This window comes from Telmatherina bonti (genome assembly GCF_933228915.1).
Source record: "Telmatherina bonti genome assembly, chromosome: 8".
Taxonomy (NCBI): Eukaryota; Metazoa; Chordata; class Actinopteri; order Atheriniformes; family Telmatherinidae; genus Telmatherina; species Telmatherina bonti.
In genome coordinates, this window is record NC_136626.1 from 21,044,159 (window position 1) to 21,063,457 (window position 19,299).

Sequence of the window (19,299 nt, forward strand, 5' to 3'; positions counted from 1 at the left end):
TCATCAAGGATTATTTTCCTGCATAAAAAGGATCTCAACAGCTTGTCAAGTTCTGCACAAGCCTGTGAACAATTCCTTATTTTCAGTCAGATGCGTGAAAACAGAACTGTAGAACAGTGACTTCTAAGGACTGAAATTTGGACATATCTGTTATAAGTCATGGTGTAATAACTAAGAAAGTCAGTCACTGCAACTTAAGCTTTTGTTTTTGCCCAGCGTAAAATAAAATCGGTATAATGTTGTTATGTGTTACATCCCTGCTTGTTAGTAGTTCATGCTAGGAAAAATCCAGGGGGGGGGGGACAATGGTATAAAAGTGACTTTGAGGTAAATTTACAAAATTCTTAAAGGCAGCAGGTATAAGTTAAACTAGTTTTTATTTATCTTGAATAATTTGGCAAATCTTTGCTGTCATGTTTGACTATACATTGATGTGTTTAGTGTTGTCACTTTCTATGTTCCTGCCATTAAGTTAAATTACCCTGTTACCGAGACACTTCCAGTTAATTTTGCGTGCCTAGTAATAATTTGGATACAGGAATGTTGCGTTACTGAACATTTCATGTTCAGTGTTGTCATTTGGCACTTAATGATCTGGCCACTTTCCCTGTACACGTTCAAGGGTCATGAAACAGTTTGACAGCTAAACTTTAGATTTTGTCAGGATATAAAAAAAACTAAAGTGATCCCCTGCCTGATGCTGTACTGTGGCTGTCAGATAATGTGGTTCTTTAGCCACTAAGGTGTGATGTAATTGAATATAAGAGCGTGATAAATCAGAATCACTCAGCAAAATTAGTCCACATTACTTCTGAGATGACGGTAACACGAGCTGGGTCTAATCAACTCTTATTATGAAGGAGCCTGAACGGAAGTGAAGCTTGTGGCGCTGGGAAAACGGACAGGGTGGGCGTGGATGTAGAAACATTTACTGCGGTGCTGCCGTAACCCACTGGACTTTCACTGCTGGATCCAAAATGTCTAGGTTTAAGAAAAATAATAATGTAGACTCGCTGGCAGGATTCCGGACAAAGACCGCAGAACCAGCTATTCCTTACGGTCTGCTCAAGGCAGCCAGGAAAAGCGGCCAGCTCAACCTGTCAGGCCGAGGACTGACAGAAGGTATTTCTTACTTTAGTGGATGAATTCAGGATTGTAGCTCGAGGATTTCTGGCAAAGCTCCGGGGTTGACTTGTAGGGAGTCATCAAGTGACGTAATAGATGAAGGCATCGTTTAACTACATTTAGCGCACTTTGTACTCTGTGTTTACAATCTATAAGCACGTGGCAAGCGTGTGTACTTGAGTGGCCACCACAGAATAAACTGAGATCATGAGAGCCATAACTTCAGGCAGGACGGTTTATCCCGCCAGGCTTCACCGCATCTGTTGCGTGAAGCGTCGTACCGGAAACTGCTGTGTTCCTTTCAGAACAAAACTTATTCAAGCGCTTATTTCTCAGGAATTACAATAATCTGAGACGAGTAAACATGTTTAAGTAAATGTGTGGGAGAAACAGTTGAGTAGATGGAGTCCATGGAAAAATGTATATATACACTTCACATATATATATATATATATATATATATATATATATATATATATATATATATATATATATATATATATATATATATATATATATATATAATTTTAACCAATACCCAACCGCAAACAGCCGCTATTGACTCTTGTTTTGAGCTCTTTGGTACCCAGAAGTAATCAGGAGTCTTGTGAGCATGCCCTACGACAGTAATCAGTTGGTAAAAGATGCTTAGAGCACTGATTTCTGATTGGGTAAACAGGTTTTGGTAGAGGTAGTGTGATGGTGTGAAGCCTCGACTCTCACTGGAATAAGGAGACTCATTCAAGGCAATCTTAAGGCCTCATGGTGAGATTCTACAACCACCAGCAGTCTGGTATTAAACTCGAATCTTTCCATAAAAAGTTGGAAGTAGAGGGAAGGAGTTGCCTGCCTGCAGTTCTGAACTTAAACCCACTAACACTTGTGGGTTCACCTAGCGATGATGTTTATGCCAATTCAGTTCTACTTTGAATGTATAGCGCCACTTAACTACAATGTCATTTTCAGGGCACTTTACAGACGCATCAATGTGGTTGACATGAGATAAATGTTGGTAGAAGAACATAATGGTATCCCACAGCAGTGTGTGACTAAGTCAGTGATCAGCATGAAGAGAAGATGACAGGCTGTACTGGTTGTGCATTGTTCTTCCACATGCTCCTAAATTATAAAATGTCACATTGCTAATATGTTGTATTTCCTTAAACATCATTCATCCTATCCAGTTGACAACATTAAGCAAGAGTCAGTAGTGGAATAAGATTTGGCAAGTTTTAATTTGGCACATCCTGCATACTCAACTCCAGTGCTCTTCACACAAAGGCATTTTCCTTACAAATGTGGTATAATTTAAAAGTGAATTAAAAGTTAAATTTATTGCCAAGAAACATTGTAACTAAGAAATAAACCACCAGAAACAAATTTACTTTTTGTTTGAGGTTTATCTGGTGATAGTTGTTCAAATCTTATTCCGGCTAAATTTACCTCATAAGGATGTATACCACATCAATGTCACTCAGCTGAAATCTGCAGTGGACTTACATTTGAAGCTATATATAATGTCACATCTTTCCTGGACTCCATCTATGATCATAGTAATTTTAAAAGAAAATTGGATATTACCACATACCATTTTTATCTCAGACTAAATGGTACAAAATATCTATATCTATACCAATTCTTTTGGGAAGAACTTTTTTATACATATTTTGTTAATGAAATATTAATTTGTTTTATTCTACAGAGTTAGGAGAGTTTGAAACTTCCCTAAGTTTTGTTTTTTTTTTTTTTGATGTGTTAAAATGTTCACTGAGGGCAGCTTTACCAGTTCTCGACAGAATCTACAGCATATTTTTTGTCTCTTGGAGATCCATACAGTCTAAACTTTTCAGTAAGTGAAAAATAAAGCAGGTTGATAAGAGCACAGCCTCAGACTTATTGTAATTATCTGTATATTAGAAGAATCAGGAATATGACTGGGTAAGTGTTTTAAGGCTGAGAATAAACTTATTTTTAAATTTTGTACGCGCACATGCAACTGTGAATGTGACATGTTTCCTTTACAGACCAACTTAGGAGAAATGTTTAGTTTAATGTCAGGATGAGACAAATGATAGCTGTGGTCAGGGCAAGTCCTAGAGCAGTGTTAGTAAGTGCAGTGTTACATGACTAACCTTATTGATATGTGGCTCAGTCCCCCAGCATGTATACCGTCTGAACATTGACACACCAGAGGAGGCCCAGCAGAACGTGACCTTCGGAGCAACGGATCGTTGGTGGGAACAGGTCGACCTCACAAAACTGTTGCTGTCATCCAATCAGCTGACACAATTATCTGATGACATTCGGCTTTTACCTGGACTGACCACTCTGGATGTAAGTACCCCTGACCTTGTCAGCATGAAACCTTGTTAAAAAAAATGTGAGATTTTAGATCAGTTCAAGTACCCAATGTGACCTTTGAAGAATCTCACTTTGCAGTCACCCTTCAGGTCTTAGATCTCAGGTTGAAAATGTGAATAATAGTGATTTATGGAAATGCATATTAATCTTAGATTATGTCCATATATTGTCCATGTCTGTAGTTATTTCAATTGAAAAGTTGCTCAATCCAGAACAAAGTAGCTGTTTTGTCAACAGTTATTTTGAGCTAAAAGCTCAGCATGAAATGGTCATTAAGAAGTCATTAAGAATTGTTTAATATTAATTGACCTTGAGTCCCAGTAATGTAGACCAAGCACAGTGGCAAACGTGACCCTATCCCATCTTTTAGGAATCTGTTGCAGTGTGAACCTTAAATATCTTGTCTTTGTAGTCTTATCCATTGGTTATAGGTTAAAGATTTTTAATTTGTATATTTTGTGGGAATTAGGTCAATTAACATACATTGTAATAACCAAAGTGCTGATAAATAAAATCTAAATTTTGTTCTGGCAGCTTCATGACAATCAGCTGACTAGTTTACCGGGTGCACTTGGAGAACTACAGGAACTCCAGCAACTGAGACTCAGGTACATATTTATACATGCACATGCCATTAAAGGGTTTTTTTTCTCACTACCTAAGCCAACATGATCAAATAAAAAATAAATTTTCTTTGTTTTTTTTTTTAATTTAACCATATTAACATCCCAATGATATCAATGATATCAACAAAGCAGATCCCAGTGGATTAAAACAATTATTTATGGATGAGGAGTCTGTAAAATATTTGTAAATTTATATTGAATATCAATAAACTATGTTTGTGAAACTATAATATATATGACAATGATATGAAGTGAGATTGAATGTGAAGTATCAACATGTCACACCTCTGATGTTTGAGTTGTTGTGACTACTTCTGCTGCTAATATGAGTCCTGGCCAGTCTGGTCACAAGTGGACTGCTTTAAATGTTTTGTTCATTTGGACTTTTATTTTTGATGAACCGGTTCTTATTTACAAACATGACCTCATCACTAACGGTCTTAATAATCTTCATCTGATATTAGATGTGTTCAGATATATTTCTTTGTCCACTTGTTAGCTGCAACACAGTCAGCTGCAGTGGGCAATATATAAGAACATTAATAAGGGGTTGTAAACACCAACAACTGCAAGGACACCCATAAAAATGTTGGTATGTGGTGTAATCACATATGTTTTGTTTTTTTTAAGCCTACTGGTGTCAACTTTATAAGCCCATGGAAGTGCTAGGATCAGTTCTTTAACATTACTTAACATAGCATCACGTTTGCTGTTCATCATCAATATCGTTATTGGAATGTCTGTTCTTACTGTCAAATCTAAAGCAACCTATCACCTGCTACCTTTCCTCTCTCCAGACTCCACACATCATAAGCTTGCGTGATGCTCTCAAAGTTTACCTTGCCACCGCTCTTCACCAGTAAAGTTTAATTAGGCCCCACCTCTCTCCGCGTCACTGCAATTTCCATGCTGTGTTCACGTCCAGAGCAGATGTCTTATAACAGAGTAGACTACCGCTGCCGTGCTTCTGGAGGCAGCAATGCAAGTTCTGTTAGGAGGTTTTAATGTTGTCCATCAAAACTATTTAATTCTTTGAAGGTGTGACGCTAACAATGTAGTGGTGACAGTCAATGCTGAGTCAGAGTAGGGGGAACCACTGCTTCATGTCTTTGTAAAATTTGAACTTTTCTTGTTTTCTTTCGTTTCTCTGCATATCCACCAGTAGGTCATCACAATGGACACTACAGCTTAGCCTGAACGATGTTCTGCTTTTAACAAAAAAGATAAAACATACATACCCTGTGTGTCATTATTCCATTCCTCCAATCTTACAAGTGAGATGAAATAGCAGATTTTACAAGCCGAAGTTTGCATTTCTCAACTGTAGACATTTGTCCCTAAATAATTACTCCCAGTGTGACATTACACTCAAAGCGGCGCTGTTCATTGTCACTGAAGATGATGAAATTGAGACTCCTGGGAAAATTAATCTCTATAACATCCTACATATACTCAGAGCTTTTAATGTCTGGAGTATGTGGTGGCCAAGACGTGTATGCAAATGTCTGCTGCTCCCTGAGGCCCTCTTTCATAATCTTTGAAAACCAAACCAGAGGAAATAAGATCTGTCTATGCCATCACTGAAGAAAAATCTGAAGACCAAACCAGCACATTCAAAATAATTATGCTGACATAATGTTTTGGGTACATTGAACCTGGATTTGGCTAACTGAAATCACCTCAGATAATTTCAGTCTGTGTTTATTCCAGGTGCTGGCTTCATTTCTTGACAGTGTACATTTATAATCTTATTATAAACAAAAATCTTCTGTGTGTTTATGACTAGTCATAATCAGCTGTCAACACTGCCGGTTGAGGTGTGCACTCTGACGAACCTTCGCAGCGTCACTCTGCAGCAGAACCTGCTGGAGAACCTGCCGGAGGAACTGGGTCAGCTGCAGAATCTGACAGAACTGGTAAGTGACCCATAATGTATGGCGATACACATTGTTACTGACCTTTAAAATCAGACAGCTGTACTTAAAGTAAAAAGCTGCATCCTGTACTGGTATCTGAGTGACCCACCCCAGTAGTGTACATACATAGTGTGTACAGGTGTTGTCATAGGTGTTCATGGATCCCAGGCAGTGGCTTCTCCACCAACTTGGCCTTGGCCTTAGATTGGCTACAGAGTGCAGACAGTTATTTCTCTAAAGCAAAGTTTGTTATTAGAATAGCCTGATCACACTATGACGTCAAAGTCTTCAGCTGGAGAAACCCACAGTTCTCTAGAACTGAATAATGCTGTTGATCAATAGGTGAAACTTAACAACATCCCCTTTCTGAGCTGGATGACTGCCACATTTAATCATTCTTGGCTGTGATGGAAATGTGTGAGTCTGCACTGCTAGTTTATACAACATGCATTGTCCACTGCTTAAGCAACTTAGGCACAGTTTGGGGAGCTTGTGCAAAGTTAAAGCTGGGGTAGGTAATCTTGTTTAGACATTTTTTTTTTTCTTTTTTTACTCCAGGTGAAGAGGGTTCTTATCCTGATAGTAGTCTGGACAATTTAAAATCATGAACAATAAGAAATATATTTAGACCCCTCAGTTTACTGTAAATTTGAGGGGGAGGAGCCAAGACAGGGTTCCACTTTCATATCTTGCTAGCTCGCCAACATTACCTACCCCAGCTTTAAGAGTCTGTGCTGACACTCGAGATGGACAAAATGAGGCCATAAAAATGGCCTTATTTTGATGAAATATGATCAAAATGAACCAGCTGAATATTGGGTGAATGTAACATGTGGGCCATTTAGCAAAAAATAATTTAAGAAAAACATTTTCATCACAGCTAAACTTTAAGCTATCTTTAGCTGCTACATTAGTGCTGAGTTTTGCATTTTGATGCATTTTGGTTTTATGAGGTTCTTTCTGCTCTGCGATTGGCTGATGAAAGTGTCCTGTCTCATGAATATTCAAAGGATCTTTCCAACAATCGTCTGAAGTGTTTGCCCTCCAGCCTCGGCTGTCTCATCAATCTGCAGAAAGTCAGCCTGTGTCACAACAAGCTTAACTGTCTGCCTGACAGCTTGTCCCAGCTCACAAGTAAGAACAACGCTGTACAAGTATTAAAAACAGTTTAAATCCAGAAACCTAGAGACCTACACTGACCCTGATGCTGATCAGAGTGAAACTCTTTGTGTCAAATAATGAGTGCTTGTATAAATGTAGCATTGGGAAAAAGACATTGAGTAGCACATTATCAATTGTAACTAAAGTTAGAAGGCACAACTTGCCATTTCACTGTAAAAAAAAAAAAAAAAAAAACCAAATAAAATAAAACAAAAAACTATAGAATAATAAAAAAAAAAAACTATAGAATTCACTAGTAAGAAATCACATTTCAACTTTTAACTCAAACAGTAATCAAGGACTTGGTTTATCATAACCATCCATCCATCCATCCATCTTCTGCCGCTTATCCGGAGTCGGGTCGCGGGGGCAGCAGCCTAAGCAGGGAAGCCCAGACTTCCCTCTCCCCAGCCACATTTGCCAACTCTGCGGGGGGGATCCCGAGGCGTTCCCAGGCCAGCCGAGAGATGTAATCCCTCCAGCGTGTCCTGGGTCTTCCCCGGGGTCTCCTCCCCGAGGGACGTGCCTGGAACACCTCACCAGGGAGGCGTCCAGGAGGCACCCTGACCAGATGTCCGAGCCACCTCAACTGGTTCCTCTCGATGCGCAGGAGCAGCGGCTCTACTCTGAGCCCCTCCCGGATGACTGAGCTCCTCACCCTATCTCTAAGGGAGAGACCGGCCACCCTGCGGAGGAAACTCATTTCAGCCGCCTGTATACGAGATCTCGTTCTTTCGGTCACGACCCACAGCTCATGACCATAGGTGAGGGTAGGAACGTAGATCAACTGATAAATCGAGAGCTTCGCCTTCTGGCTCAGCTCCTTCTTCACCACGACAGACCAGCGCAGAGCCCGCATTACTGCAGACGCCGCACCGATCCGTCTGTCGATCTCACGCTCCATCCTTCCCTCACTCGTGAACAAGACCCCGAGATATTTAAACTCCTCCACTTGAGGCAGGACCTGACTCCCGACCCGGAGAGGGCAATCCACCCTATTCCGGCTGAGGACCATGGTCTCAGATTTGGAGGTGCTGATTCTCATCCCAGCTGCTTCACACTCGGCCGCGAATCGCTCAAGTGAGAGCTGGAGATCAACACCAGATGAAGCCAACAGGACCACGTCATCCGCAAAAAGCAGGGACCCAATCCTGAGGCCACCAAGTCGGATCCCCTCAACCCCTCGGCTGCGCCTAGAAATTCTGTCCATATAAGTTATGAACAGAATCAGTGATTAAAGAGCAGCCTTGGCGGAGTCCAACCCTCACCGGAAACGAATCCGACTTACTACCGGCAATGTGGACCAAGCTCTGACACCTGTCGTACAGGGACCGGACAGCTCGTACAAGGGGGTCCGGTACCCCATACTCCCGGAGTACCCCCCACAGGAGCCCCCGGGGGACACGGTCGAATGCCTTCTCCAGGTCCACAAAGCACATGTAGACTGGTTGGGCAAACTCCCATGCCCCCTCCAGGACCCCAGAGAGGGTATAGAGCTGGTCCACTGTTCTGCGACCAGGACGAAAACCACACTGCTCCTCCTCAATCCGGGATTCGACTATCCGGCGGACCCTCCTCTCCAGGACCCCTGAATAGACCTTACCAGGGAGGCTGAGGAGTGTGATTCCCCTGTAACTGGAACACACCCTCCGGTCCCCCTTCTTAAAAAGGGGGACCACCATCCCAGTCTGCCAATACAGCGGTACTGCCCCCGATGTCCACGCGATGCTGCAGAGGCGTGTCAGCCAGGACAGCCCCACAGCATCCAGAGCCTTAAGGAACTCCGGGCGGATCTCATCCACCCCCGGGGCCTTGCCGCCAAGGAGCTTTTTGACCACCTCAGCGACTTCAGCCCCAGAGATAGGAGAGTCCACCCCTGAGTCCACCAGCTCTGCTCCCTCATGGGAAGACGTGTTGGTAGGATTGAGGAGGTCTTCGAAGTATTCCCTCCACCGACCCACAACGTCCCGAGTTGAGGTCAGCAGCACCCCATCTCCACTGTACACAGTATTGATGGAGCACTGCTTCCCCCCCCCTGAGCCGCCGGATGGTGGACCAGAATCTCCTCGAAGCCGTCCGGAAGTCTTTCTCCATGGCCTCGCCGAACTCCTCCCATGCCCGAGTTTTTGCCTTGGCAACGGCCGAAGCCGCATGCCGCTTAGCCCGTCGGTACCCATCAGCTGCCTCCAGAGTCCCACAGGCCAAGAAGGCCCGATAGGACTCCTTCTTCAGCTTGACGGCATCCCTCACTGCTGGTGTCCACCAACGAGTCCTGGGATTACCGCCACGACAGGCACCAACTACCTTACAGCCACAGCTCCGGCTGGCCGCCTCAGCAATAGAGGCACGGAACACAGCCCATTCGGACTCAATGTCCCCCGCCTCACTCGGGACATGTTCGAAGCTCTGCTGAAGGTGGGAGTTGAAGCTCGCTCTGACAGGGGACTCAGCCAGATGTTCCCAGCAGACCCTCACAACACGTTTGGGCCTGCCAGCTCTGACCGGCTTCCTCCCCCACCATCTGAGCCAACTCACCACCAGGTGGTGGTCAGTTGACATCTCCGCCCCCCTCTTCACCCGAGTGTCCAAGGCATGTGGCCGCAGGTCCGACGATACGACTACAAAGTCGATCATTGAACTGCGACCCAGGGAATCCTGATGCCAGGTGTACATATGGACACTCTTATGCTGGAACATGGTGTTCGTTATAGACAATCCATGACGAGCACAGAAGTCCAATAACAAAACACCATTTGGGTTCAGAGGGGGGGGGACCATGCCTCCCAATCACTCCCCTCCAGGTCTCACTGTCATTGCCCACGTGAGCATTGAAGTCCCCCAGCAGAACAATGGAGTCCCCAGAAGGAGCACCCTCCAGCACTCCCTCCAAGGACCCCAGAAAGGGTGGGTACTCTGAACTGCTGTTCGGTGCATAAGCACAGACAACAGTCAGGACCCGTCCCCCCACCCGGAGGCGGAGGGAAACTACCCTTTCATCCACCGGGGTAAACCCCAACGTGCAGGCACCAAGCTGGGGGCTGATGAGAATGCCCACACCTGCTCGGCGCCTCTCACCATGAGCAACTCCAGAGTGGAAGAAGGTCCAGCCCCTCTCGAGGGTACTGGTTCCAGAGCCCAAGTCATGCGTCGAGGTGAGTCCAACTATATCTAGTCGGAACCGCTCAACCTCGCGCACAAGCTCAGGCTGCTTCCCCACCAGAGAGGTGACGTTCCACGTCCCTAGAGCCAGCTTCTGCAGCCGGGGATCGGACCGCCAGGGTCCCCGCCCCTTGCTGCCGCCCAGCTCACATTGCACCCGACCCCTACAGCTCCTCCCGCAGATGGTGAGCCCACGGGATCACCATCATCATAACCATTTAAGTGAAAAATGCTAGCTTGACAATGAAGGAGTTGTTTAAAACTATTTTAAGTAATTATTTTTTTATCCCTCATTTAAAAACAAGAAAAATAAATCAAATGTTAGAAGGTGAAAGTACGGAAGCGTAGAGCTGTCATCCTATTAAAAAAAATTTTTTTTAAAGTTTGGGCCTTATTACATTATAACATGGTAGTTTTATTGTAAAAACGTGAAACGTATCATGTATCTGAAAATGTGAACTTGCTCATTCTCGACTTTAGATGAGGAAATTGTGTGCGGGGTGGATAGGAGATCACAAATGGCTCATTTACAGAACTTGATAGTTCTTGAAACTTGCGCAGCACGAGAATTGCTATGAATACATTATCTTAGCTGCATTCAAGTGCCATCCATCCATCCCTCTTCTACCGCTTATCCAGGCTTGGGTCGCGGGGGCAGCAGCCTAAGCAGGGAAGCCCAGACTTCCCTCTCCCCAGCCTCATTTGCCAATTCTTCGGGGGGATCCCAAGGTGTTCCCAGGCCAGCCGAGAGATATAATCCCTCCAGCATTCAAGTCGTTATATGTTTTTATAAAAACTTGAGAATGACAGCTCTACGCTTCTGTATGAAAGTATACAGGTCATACAGAAGATTTTAAAACTGAGTTTTAATGTGTCATTAAGTCAGTTACAAAACAAAAAGTTCTCTTGGGGTTTTAGCTGAAGGAAAAAAAATTATTTATTGGCAAATCATCTGAAGCAGAGCCTGAAATTTAGTTTTTGATTGCTTCATTTTGCTCAGTTCTTTTCATCTCTACTGCATGTGTTGGTGCTGTTAGCAGAGAAATTATTTGCGTTTTCTTTCTCACACACACGTATGAGCACAGAAGCGGTGTTGGGTTAAAGGTTTTGCCAAATAAAGTAACTGAGGAAGAGTTATACAGGCAGCTTCCCAACATACAATTCTTTGACTGTCCTTTGCTGATGATCCGGCAGATGTTAAAATGTTGGACTGCAGCAACAACCAGCTGACTGACATTCCTGCCAGCCTGTCAGGCATGCTGTCTCTGGAGCAGCTTTATCTCAGACACAACAAACTCAGTCGACTCCCAGAACTTCCGGCGCCTGCGCTCAAGGTGAGCTCCTTTGTGATTTGTGTGATGCTAATAGTATAACATGTTAGGACATTATTTACTGAGATATATTTCACAGGGAATAATCTGAAGACTAGCTTTTTTTTATGTAATTGAGTGTCAAAGTATTATTTTAGTTGTGTTTTTCTTTGTATATGTAGGAGTTATATGTGGGGAACAACCAAATTGAGCTGTTGGAGACGGAGCAGCTGACCTGCCTGAGAGCCATTTCTCTTCTTGAGCTGAGAGACAACAAGATTAAAGTCCTTCCTGAAGAAGTCACTCTCCTGAAAACGCTGACACGGCTCGACCTCACAAACAATGACATTGGCACGTAGGTCTTCAGCATCAAGACATCATTCCTGTCAAAGGAGTTAACGCTTTATACAAATTACCAGTATTTGTGAATCTCCCCCGAGTTCAGATCTCAGCATTACTGAAGCAGTGTTTGATCATGTTGACAGAGAACGGAACAAAAAGGAGCCATTATTAAAAGAAGAGCTTTAGAGTGTTCTTATAGATGCACAGAGAACTATTCTAATAGAAGAAATTGCAATAAAACAATTTTTAACAGGATTCAAGCTGTGTTGAAGAATAAAACTACTCAGTATTTCTTTTAAGCCCCCTCAATTTAGAGAAACTGTTAATGCCTCATGTGCTGTATTTGAATTTATGTTTGCACATTTCCTGGAAATATATATAGAAATAAGGAGCGGCTCCAAACTATGTCCACTTTTAGCTTGAACTAACACTATATTCTTGCAGCTGAAATGTTATCAAGCACTGTGATGCTTCCTAGTAAATTATGATGTTTATGTGTTAGTCTTCCAGCTTGTCTCAGTCTGCTGCCCAACCTGAAGGTGTTGCTGTTGGAGGAAAACCCTTTACGTGGAATCAGGAGAGACCTTCTCACTGTAGGTGACACACTGAAGCCACAAACACAAACTGTGGAGAACAGATTAACTCATAGTCCTCATGCCAAAATGTTTTATGTTACATGATATAAATGTTAAAACCTCTATAGATGTTATCATCTCCCATAACAAAACTACAAGAAAATCCATCTAACAGTTTTATTTATTTTGATTTGAGGACTTGTGTCCTGGGAGTTTCTCCAAAACAAAGTCATAGGAAAGCAGTTTTGTTTTTGTTGCATCCATCCATCCATCCTTTTTTTATACCACTTAATCCATTTTAGGCTCACTGGGAAGATGGAGCCTATACAGTTAATTAGCAGGCAAGAGGCAGGGTATACTCAAACGACCCCAATTAGGCTCACAAACACAAAGATACAAAGTACTTATCTGTACAATGCCACAAAACCACTTTCCAGGCTAACAACCAAGGCAGAGTGAGGCAAACTGAGCAATCAACATTCAGCTGCCATGATTGTCTGCTAGCCTGCTCCTTAAATAGGGCTGCCAAACTAGGCCCAGCTGGAGAGGATGAAAAGTCAGCCAATCCTGGACAGGGGATGGTACAGCCAGCCAACCACAGGAACAGAGCGGTGCAGCCAGTCTCAGGAAGGAGATAATGCAGCTAGCCAATGGTCGAGATGGGATCAGACAGTCAAATTTCCATGAAGTGGTTGAGGGACGTAACATGTTTCCATCTAAAAGCCTAAATCAGTAGCTCATGTTAACCTACAGATTTTTTTAAAATTAGTTTTTAGTGGTATTTCATTAACTACTCACTAACCCCCCCATGTTTTCTCCATCACAGAAAGGAACCACTGAACTTTTGAAATATCTCAACGGAAGAATTAAAGGTAACTTTTGTTTTTGTGATGACTGGGAAAAAAACAATATTGTTTAAAAAAAATAAAAAAAAGGGCCTGAACTCACCTGTTCAGATAGATTGACTCTGTAAGCCACCATAAACTTCTCTTACCACATAAAGTCCAGGTAAAAAACAGAAGTACCACATATTGAACTATCCCACCTCCATTACTTAACCACATTTTTAGCACAAATCAAATTCTTGACATTGTGATGCATTTGTCAGGCCTGTGTACTGTAATAAAAAGATATGATTAAAGTAGAAAAAGGAGAAATGGCCCAGTAAAACTTGAAGTCTGATATTGCCCATTACAGTAGACCAATAAGTACACTTTGTTTCAGTTCCCAATGTTTAAATATCAAAACATCTCAAATAATCATCTGCTTTTCATGTCAGCTCCACCTCATGATTCATCAGCTTATTTAACAACTTTTGCAAAAAGTAGCAGAACTGTATCTGTTTTTAGCAGAAAATAAATTACAGTTAGTTGGTGGTGGTTTATCTGTATCAAGGTGTGAATTAAACTGAAGACGAGGATCCCCCTGGCCATTTAAATAAATTCACTTTTGTTAGTTACCCATTTAATTTTAAAGTTTTGAAACGTATCAAGCCTGGACATCTCTCTGTATAAAGTGAACCCATTTAATATCTTCTGCTGAATAATTCTAAATCTTCATGCTTTTTTGTTGTATTTATAGAGGAGCCTGAGAAACCAGATGAAAGACAAACAGCTATGACATTACCCTCCCAGGCTACAGTCAATCTGCATAACATTAAAACTCTCAAGACACTCGGATACAGGTTAGTAATCCTGATTTCTGCTTGGACGTCTCGAAGCAAGAAGGAATAAATGATAAATCTACACCATGGGTTTTTTCATGAACAATATAGCAGCTGTTTATTCCCAGGTTATTTGTTCTTGGTAATAAAAACTGCACTGAGTTTATTTTAAGACTTCTGCTCAAAATTACTTAAAGAGTAACTGCAGTGGATTTTTTTTGTGTGTGTTCAGTGACAAGCAGGTAGATAGTATTCCAGATGAAGTGTTCGATGCTTCGGCAGATAAAGGCATTGTTACCGTTGACTTCAGCAAGAACCAGCTGAAGTCCATACCTTCCAGGTAAATAAAGTCGCTTATTGCATTACCACAAATTATCGTGCATAAACACTAACCATACTGAACTGTATGCAGACTGCTGGAGCTTCAATCTTCGCTCTCAGATATCAACCTGGGTTTCAACAGACTGACCTGCTTCTCTCTTGACATGTGCAAGTTACTGCAGCTGACACACGTCGATTTAAGGTACATGGGGGGGGGCATATTTAAGCTTCAGACAACTTCATTAATCCCTTTGGGAAGTTCCATCAGGGAAAACATTTTATTTACAACAGTTTATTTTTTACAGTATGGTCCCATTTGTAGACTCCTCCATTTTTCCATAAATCTGCTTATTGTGTGTTCTTTGTGCATTTCTGCAAAAGGGCAGGGGAGGTAAGGGGAGGTGATCAGCTTCCATATTGTCTAGGTACCTATGCAGGTAGTTTAAAGGGTGGAGCAGTACAACTACCAACTAGATGTAATAGTCTCATTTCTACACACAGAATCAGCTCTGGAACAAAACTCCTGGGGAAGAGCTGGATTTTCTCATACTCCAGAGTTTCCAGAGGGTGGAAGTTTTGGATGGGTGTGGGGATCCTTAGCTGAACACCTTGATGTTGAGTTCTTTCTTGTAAATAAGAAGGCTGTCTTTATGTGGCTTGCCTTAAAGAAAACTCTTGACTGCAGTTTGTGTATATGTTAAATAAAAATAACAGTTCTGATCTTCTTGGATGGTGTCCCAAGGGGAGGGAGGTGGGTACCAGACCATCTTAGTCCAAAGGTCAATGGCTTTTTTTTTTGTAATTATATCATTAGACTTCCAGCCATATGTTGCAGAGGGTGATTACTTTTGACTGATCTCCACCATCAATTATCATAATTCCAGGTCATGGAAAAAAGACGAGTAAGTGAATTATTGAAAACTTTAAGCCTAACGAGTTGTAAAATAAAGTAACTGGCACTCGCCTCCCATTTTATCTATAAAGGCAGTTAGTTCTTTGAGCCAAGATGACCATTCCAGGTCCTGTGTGAATGTTGATCTCTGTGACCTGTTACTATTCATGGCATTAGGATTGGAGACAAAGTTGTTGCAAATAAGGACAGTGAAGTCCTTGCTACTGTTGCCTCCATGGTATGTTGAAAAGAGCTGCACCAAGTATGCTACATGATTGATTTTCAGCTTCTACCAAGTTTTACTTTTTTTTTGTGAAAGACTGAACAATAAGAGTACAAGATTCCAGGGTTGTTGGAGATTTCTTATCATAAATGAAGAAAACATGCATTCACAAATAGTTTGTGATTATGTTGTTGTTTTTTTTAAATAATTCACACCAGTCAAGGAAATTATCTTCTTTTTTTTATCACGCTGTCTATTCATAGTAGTGCTTCCTCGTCACAGCAGCTACTGCAGTTATGTCAACTACAAAACATGTTGCATAGTTAATTTGAATACCCCAAATTTAGCACATACAAAGTGAACCTTCATAAATAGTGAGATCACTCCTCTAAGCTCTAAAAGATTTATACAACAAATAACACTCCCAAGTTGTGTTGTTCAGCACACAAGCTGTCACAAACAGGGAAGAGGTCCATATGCATGTCAACAGCTCACTTTCTTGAGTCAGTGCTGCATTCAGTAAGTTCACTGTTTGTTGGCCATGCTTGCTCTGCAAACCTGTCTCAGCTGCACCAAAAATTCGTTTCACATTCTGGGGGCTAGATGCACAAATCTATGCAGATTCAGGAGTAGAACTGTATATCCATGCGGACTGTGTGTATTTATAGTTTCTTTTTATGATACACAGTCATGAAACTATACACATGCACAAAACAGATTTCCACTGACATTTTAGCCAACAATAGACGTACACTTCCTTCTTTCTGTCGTAGGTTTTTGAGTTTTCATACCAGAGAGATGCTGCTGGTAAGCGGTCTCTATGGCGCCCCCTGTAGAATGTGATGAGGACTAAGACAACTATGACGGGTCATTTATCACTTAAATTACATGGGACTTTATGTTCTGTTGCAGCTTTGTTGATGAAAACTGGATGCATGGGGTTGATAACCATTTTCTTTTAAACATTTAGTGCATAATTTTTAATATATAGGTACATATAAACAGAACAGATGAATTTCCCACAGACTTTCAACATCTATACAGTCATGAACCTGATTGTTGGTATGTTTGGTTTTTTTGTCAATGGGCTCTTTTTACAGCTTCAGAAATTACTGTTTATAGGAAAATTAACTATGAGGAAATGCAGGAAATCTTGAGTTGTACTGAGAAACTAATTATTTTATGTTCAGTGATGTGGACTTTTTTTCATTCAAGCCTCTTGTGAGGATCACTGTTGTGAAAACGTGTGCATGGTCTAAAGAACATGTGAGGTGTGCACATTATTCTGATACAAACACCAGTTTGTGTGGATATTTGTATTTTTATCTCCAGGAAACCATTAACCATTGTTTTGTTTTTGTTTTTTTGTAGGAATAACCAGTTGAGTGATTTACCTTCTGAGATGAAAAACTTAACTAAACTGCACTCAATTGTCCTCAAGTACAACAGGTAATGCATTACTTTAAAGTCTTTCCACATAAACTCTTCATCTTCACGGGAACTGGCATATTTTATGCTGATAATTATTTTAAAAACAGTGATTTCCTTTCATATTTCTTCAGCTTGTGGCACTTTGATGAATATGTTTTAAATTCCCTAATTTAAATGATCATTTTAACTTATAGGTTTTCACAAAAAACAAAAACAAAAAAATAGAAATACCCTAAAAGACGGGTACAGCTATAGCAAGTCCTGATGTCAAGCACACACTAGTTGAAGAACTGTCATGGCTGACAAACAGCTAATGTCTGCAGCCTGCTACGTTTTTGTCCATTTATAAATCTCACGCTGATGCTAACAGTGTTACTATTTCGGCAAATACTGTGAAGGAAAACAAATGTTGATACCTGTTTGAGCACCCACTGTCCATCTTGTGTCTGTATCCTTTACCAATTGAAGAACAATATTCCTCAAAGGATGCTTGACTTAAGAACTGGTTTTCTGGTGTTAAATCTTGGAAATGTGGCAATTCTTTGACCTATTTTGTCTTTTTTTTTTTTTTTTTCCTTTTCACAGATTCAAAATTTTCCCTGAAGTCCTCTATGACATCCTCTCCCTGGAGACAGTTCTGCTTGGTAACAATCAAGTGTGTGGGGTGGATCCTGGTCGACTAATGAAACTGGTTCATCTGTCAACACTGGATCTGTCAAACAACGACCTGCTGAACATTCCCCCTGAGCTTGGCCTGTGTACCAGCCTCAGGTAAAGAACTCAGTAATCAGTCAGCTGAGTTTGTGTGCAGTGAGGACTGATTCATATCACTGTCGTGTGAATGTATTTTTTCTATTGTCGAACTGTTTGCTTTTAAAACAAAATCGGATTATTCTTCTGTTGGCCCTCAGGTGTCTCAGTCTAGAGGGGAATCCTTTCCGCACACCAAGAGCAGCCATTGTGGCCAAAGGAACTGATGCAGTGTTGGAGTACCTGCGCAGTCGCATACCTACATGACCCCTGAATGCATATGAGAGTTTCATCATCTTTACATTTTCTGTTGCTTTTTAATGAGATTACATTTCAATAAATCTGATGTTATAAAATGTTGTCTTTTCTTTTGTGATGTTGACTTGATTTACTTTTTTTTTTTTAAGCAATATTCTTGGTTCTCCTGTTTTACCTGATGTCTACAGCTGTACCTGAAACCAGCTGATGGGAAAGTGCATCTTGTAAAGCTTTTTAGTAATCATTAAGTCTGACCAAAGGAGGAAATTGAAGACACTAATACCATGGCTAGGGTGCTCCAAACAATGTCCAAAACAAAAGATCCAGAAATTTACCAGAAAGATTGCCATTAACAATGAACTGTTAGGCAGTTGAAACCCAGCATGGAAGAGGAAGTGGAGACATGGAAGAATAAACCTCCACATGGCATGTAGCACAGATTAAAGCAGCGGTCGATCACCAGAAAACCTATTTGTGGTTGGAAAAACAAGTCTGAATAGCACAAGAAGAGGAATTGGGTCCTGGAGGAATGGAGGCTAAGGTCTACCCTGGACAGGACCCTAGGTGTAAGCTATGCATAGAAACCACTCAAACAGTCCAGCACACAGTAGCAGGGATGAGATGCAGATAGGTATGGCACTCATGGTGTGCTGTAACTAAGTGACTGGAACAGTGTACAATAAACTTTCAAGTTTGAAGTCAAAGTGGGAGATACCACCAAAGGTGGTAAATAACACAAGATCCCATAAGACCTCCATTTACCTCCAGACTGATAGAATGGTGATAGCTAAACAATAACATAAGGAGGCAGCAGTGAAAGATGTAGTGATCCTGAACGAGCAATATCACCAAGACGGAAGGTAAACTCGAGAAGTACCAAAGGCTGAAGGAGGAAGTTGAAAGGTTCTGAGGAGTGGTCAGTAGTTGTAAGCTGTGATCTCCAAACTAGAAGAGTGACTCTAATAGATCCCAGGAAATTTTATCAGATCTCCATCCAGAAGAGCATAATCCAAGACACAGCTTGGCATGTATCCTTCGACGTTGCATAGAACTTGAAAGGATAGTGCTCCACGTGGGAACAAGTATGGGAGTTACATCTAAGTGATTATGTGATTTTAAGTTTCTGATTTCTTTAAACCCTTAAGTTTTGATTTCCCCCAGGGACTATTTTGCTTTTAGCGACCTC

General features: G+C 41.6%; 1 protein-coding gene across 1 annotated transcript; it reads left to right on the plus strand.

The window, feature by feature from the left end:
- Window positions 1-956: 956 nt before the first annotated feature.
- lrrc40 (leucine rich repeat containing 40) lies at window positions 957-19,174 on the plus strand. The gene is made up of 15 exons (XM_079245457.1): window positions 957-1,122; window positions 3,278-3,459; window positions 4,021-4,094; window positions 5,899-6,028; window positions 7,039-7,162; window positions 11,543-11,682; window positions 11,841-12,013; window positions 12,503-12,593; window positions 13,402-13,447; window positions 14,157-14,259; window positions 14,471-14,578; window positions 14,651-14,761; window positions 17,046-17,123; window positions 17,691-17,876; window positions 18,017-19,174. The coding sequence occupies exons 1-15, from the start codon at window positions 978-980 to the stop codon at window positions 18,120-18,122; spliced, it is 1,797 nt and encodes a 598-aa protein (XP_079101583.1). The 5' UTR covers window positions 957-977; the 3' UTR covers window positions 18,123-19,174.
- Window positions 19,175-19,299: the final 125 nt, after the last annotated feature.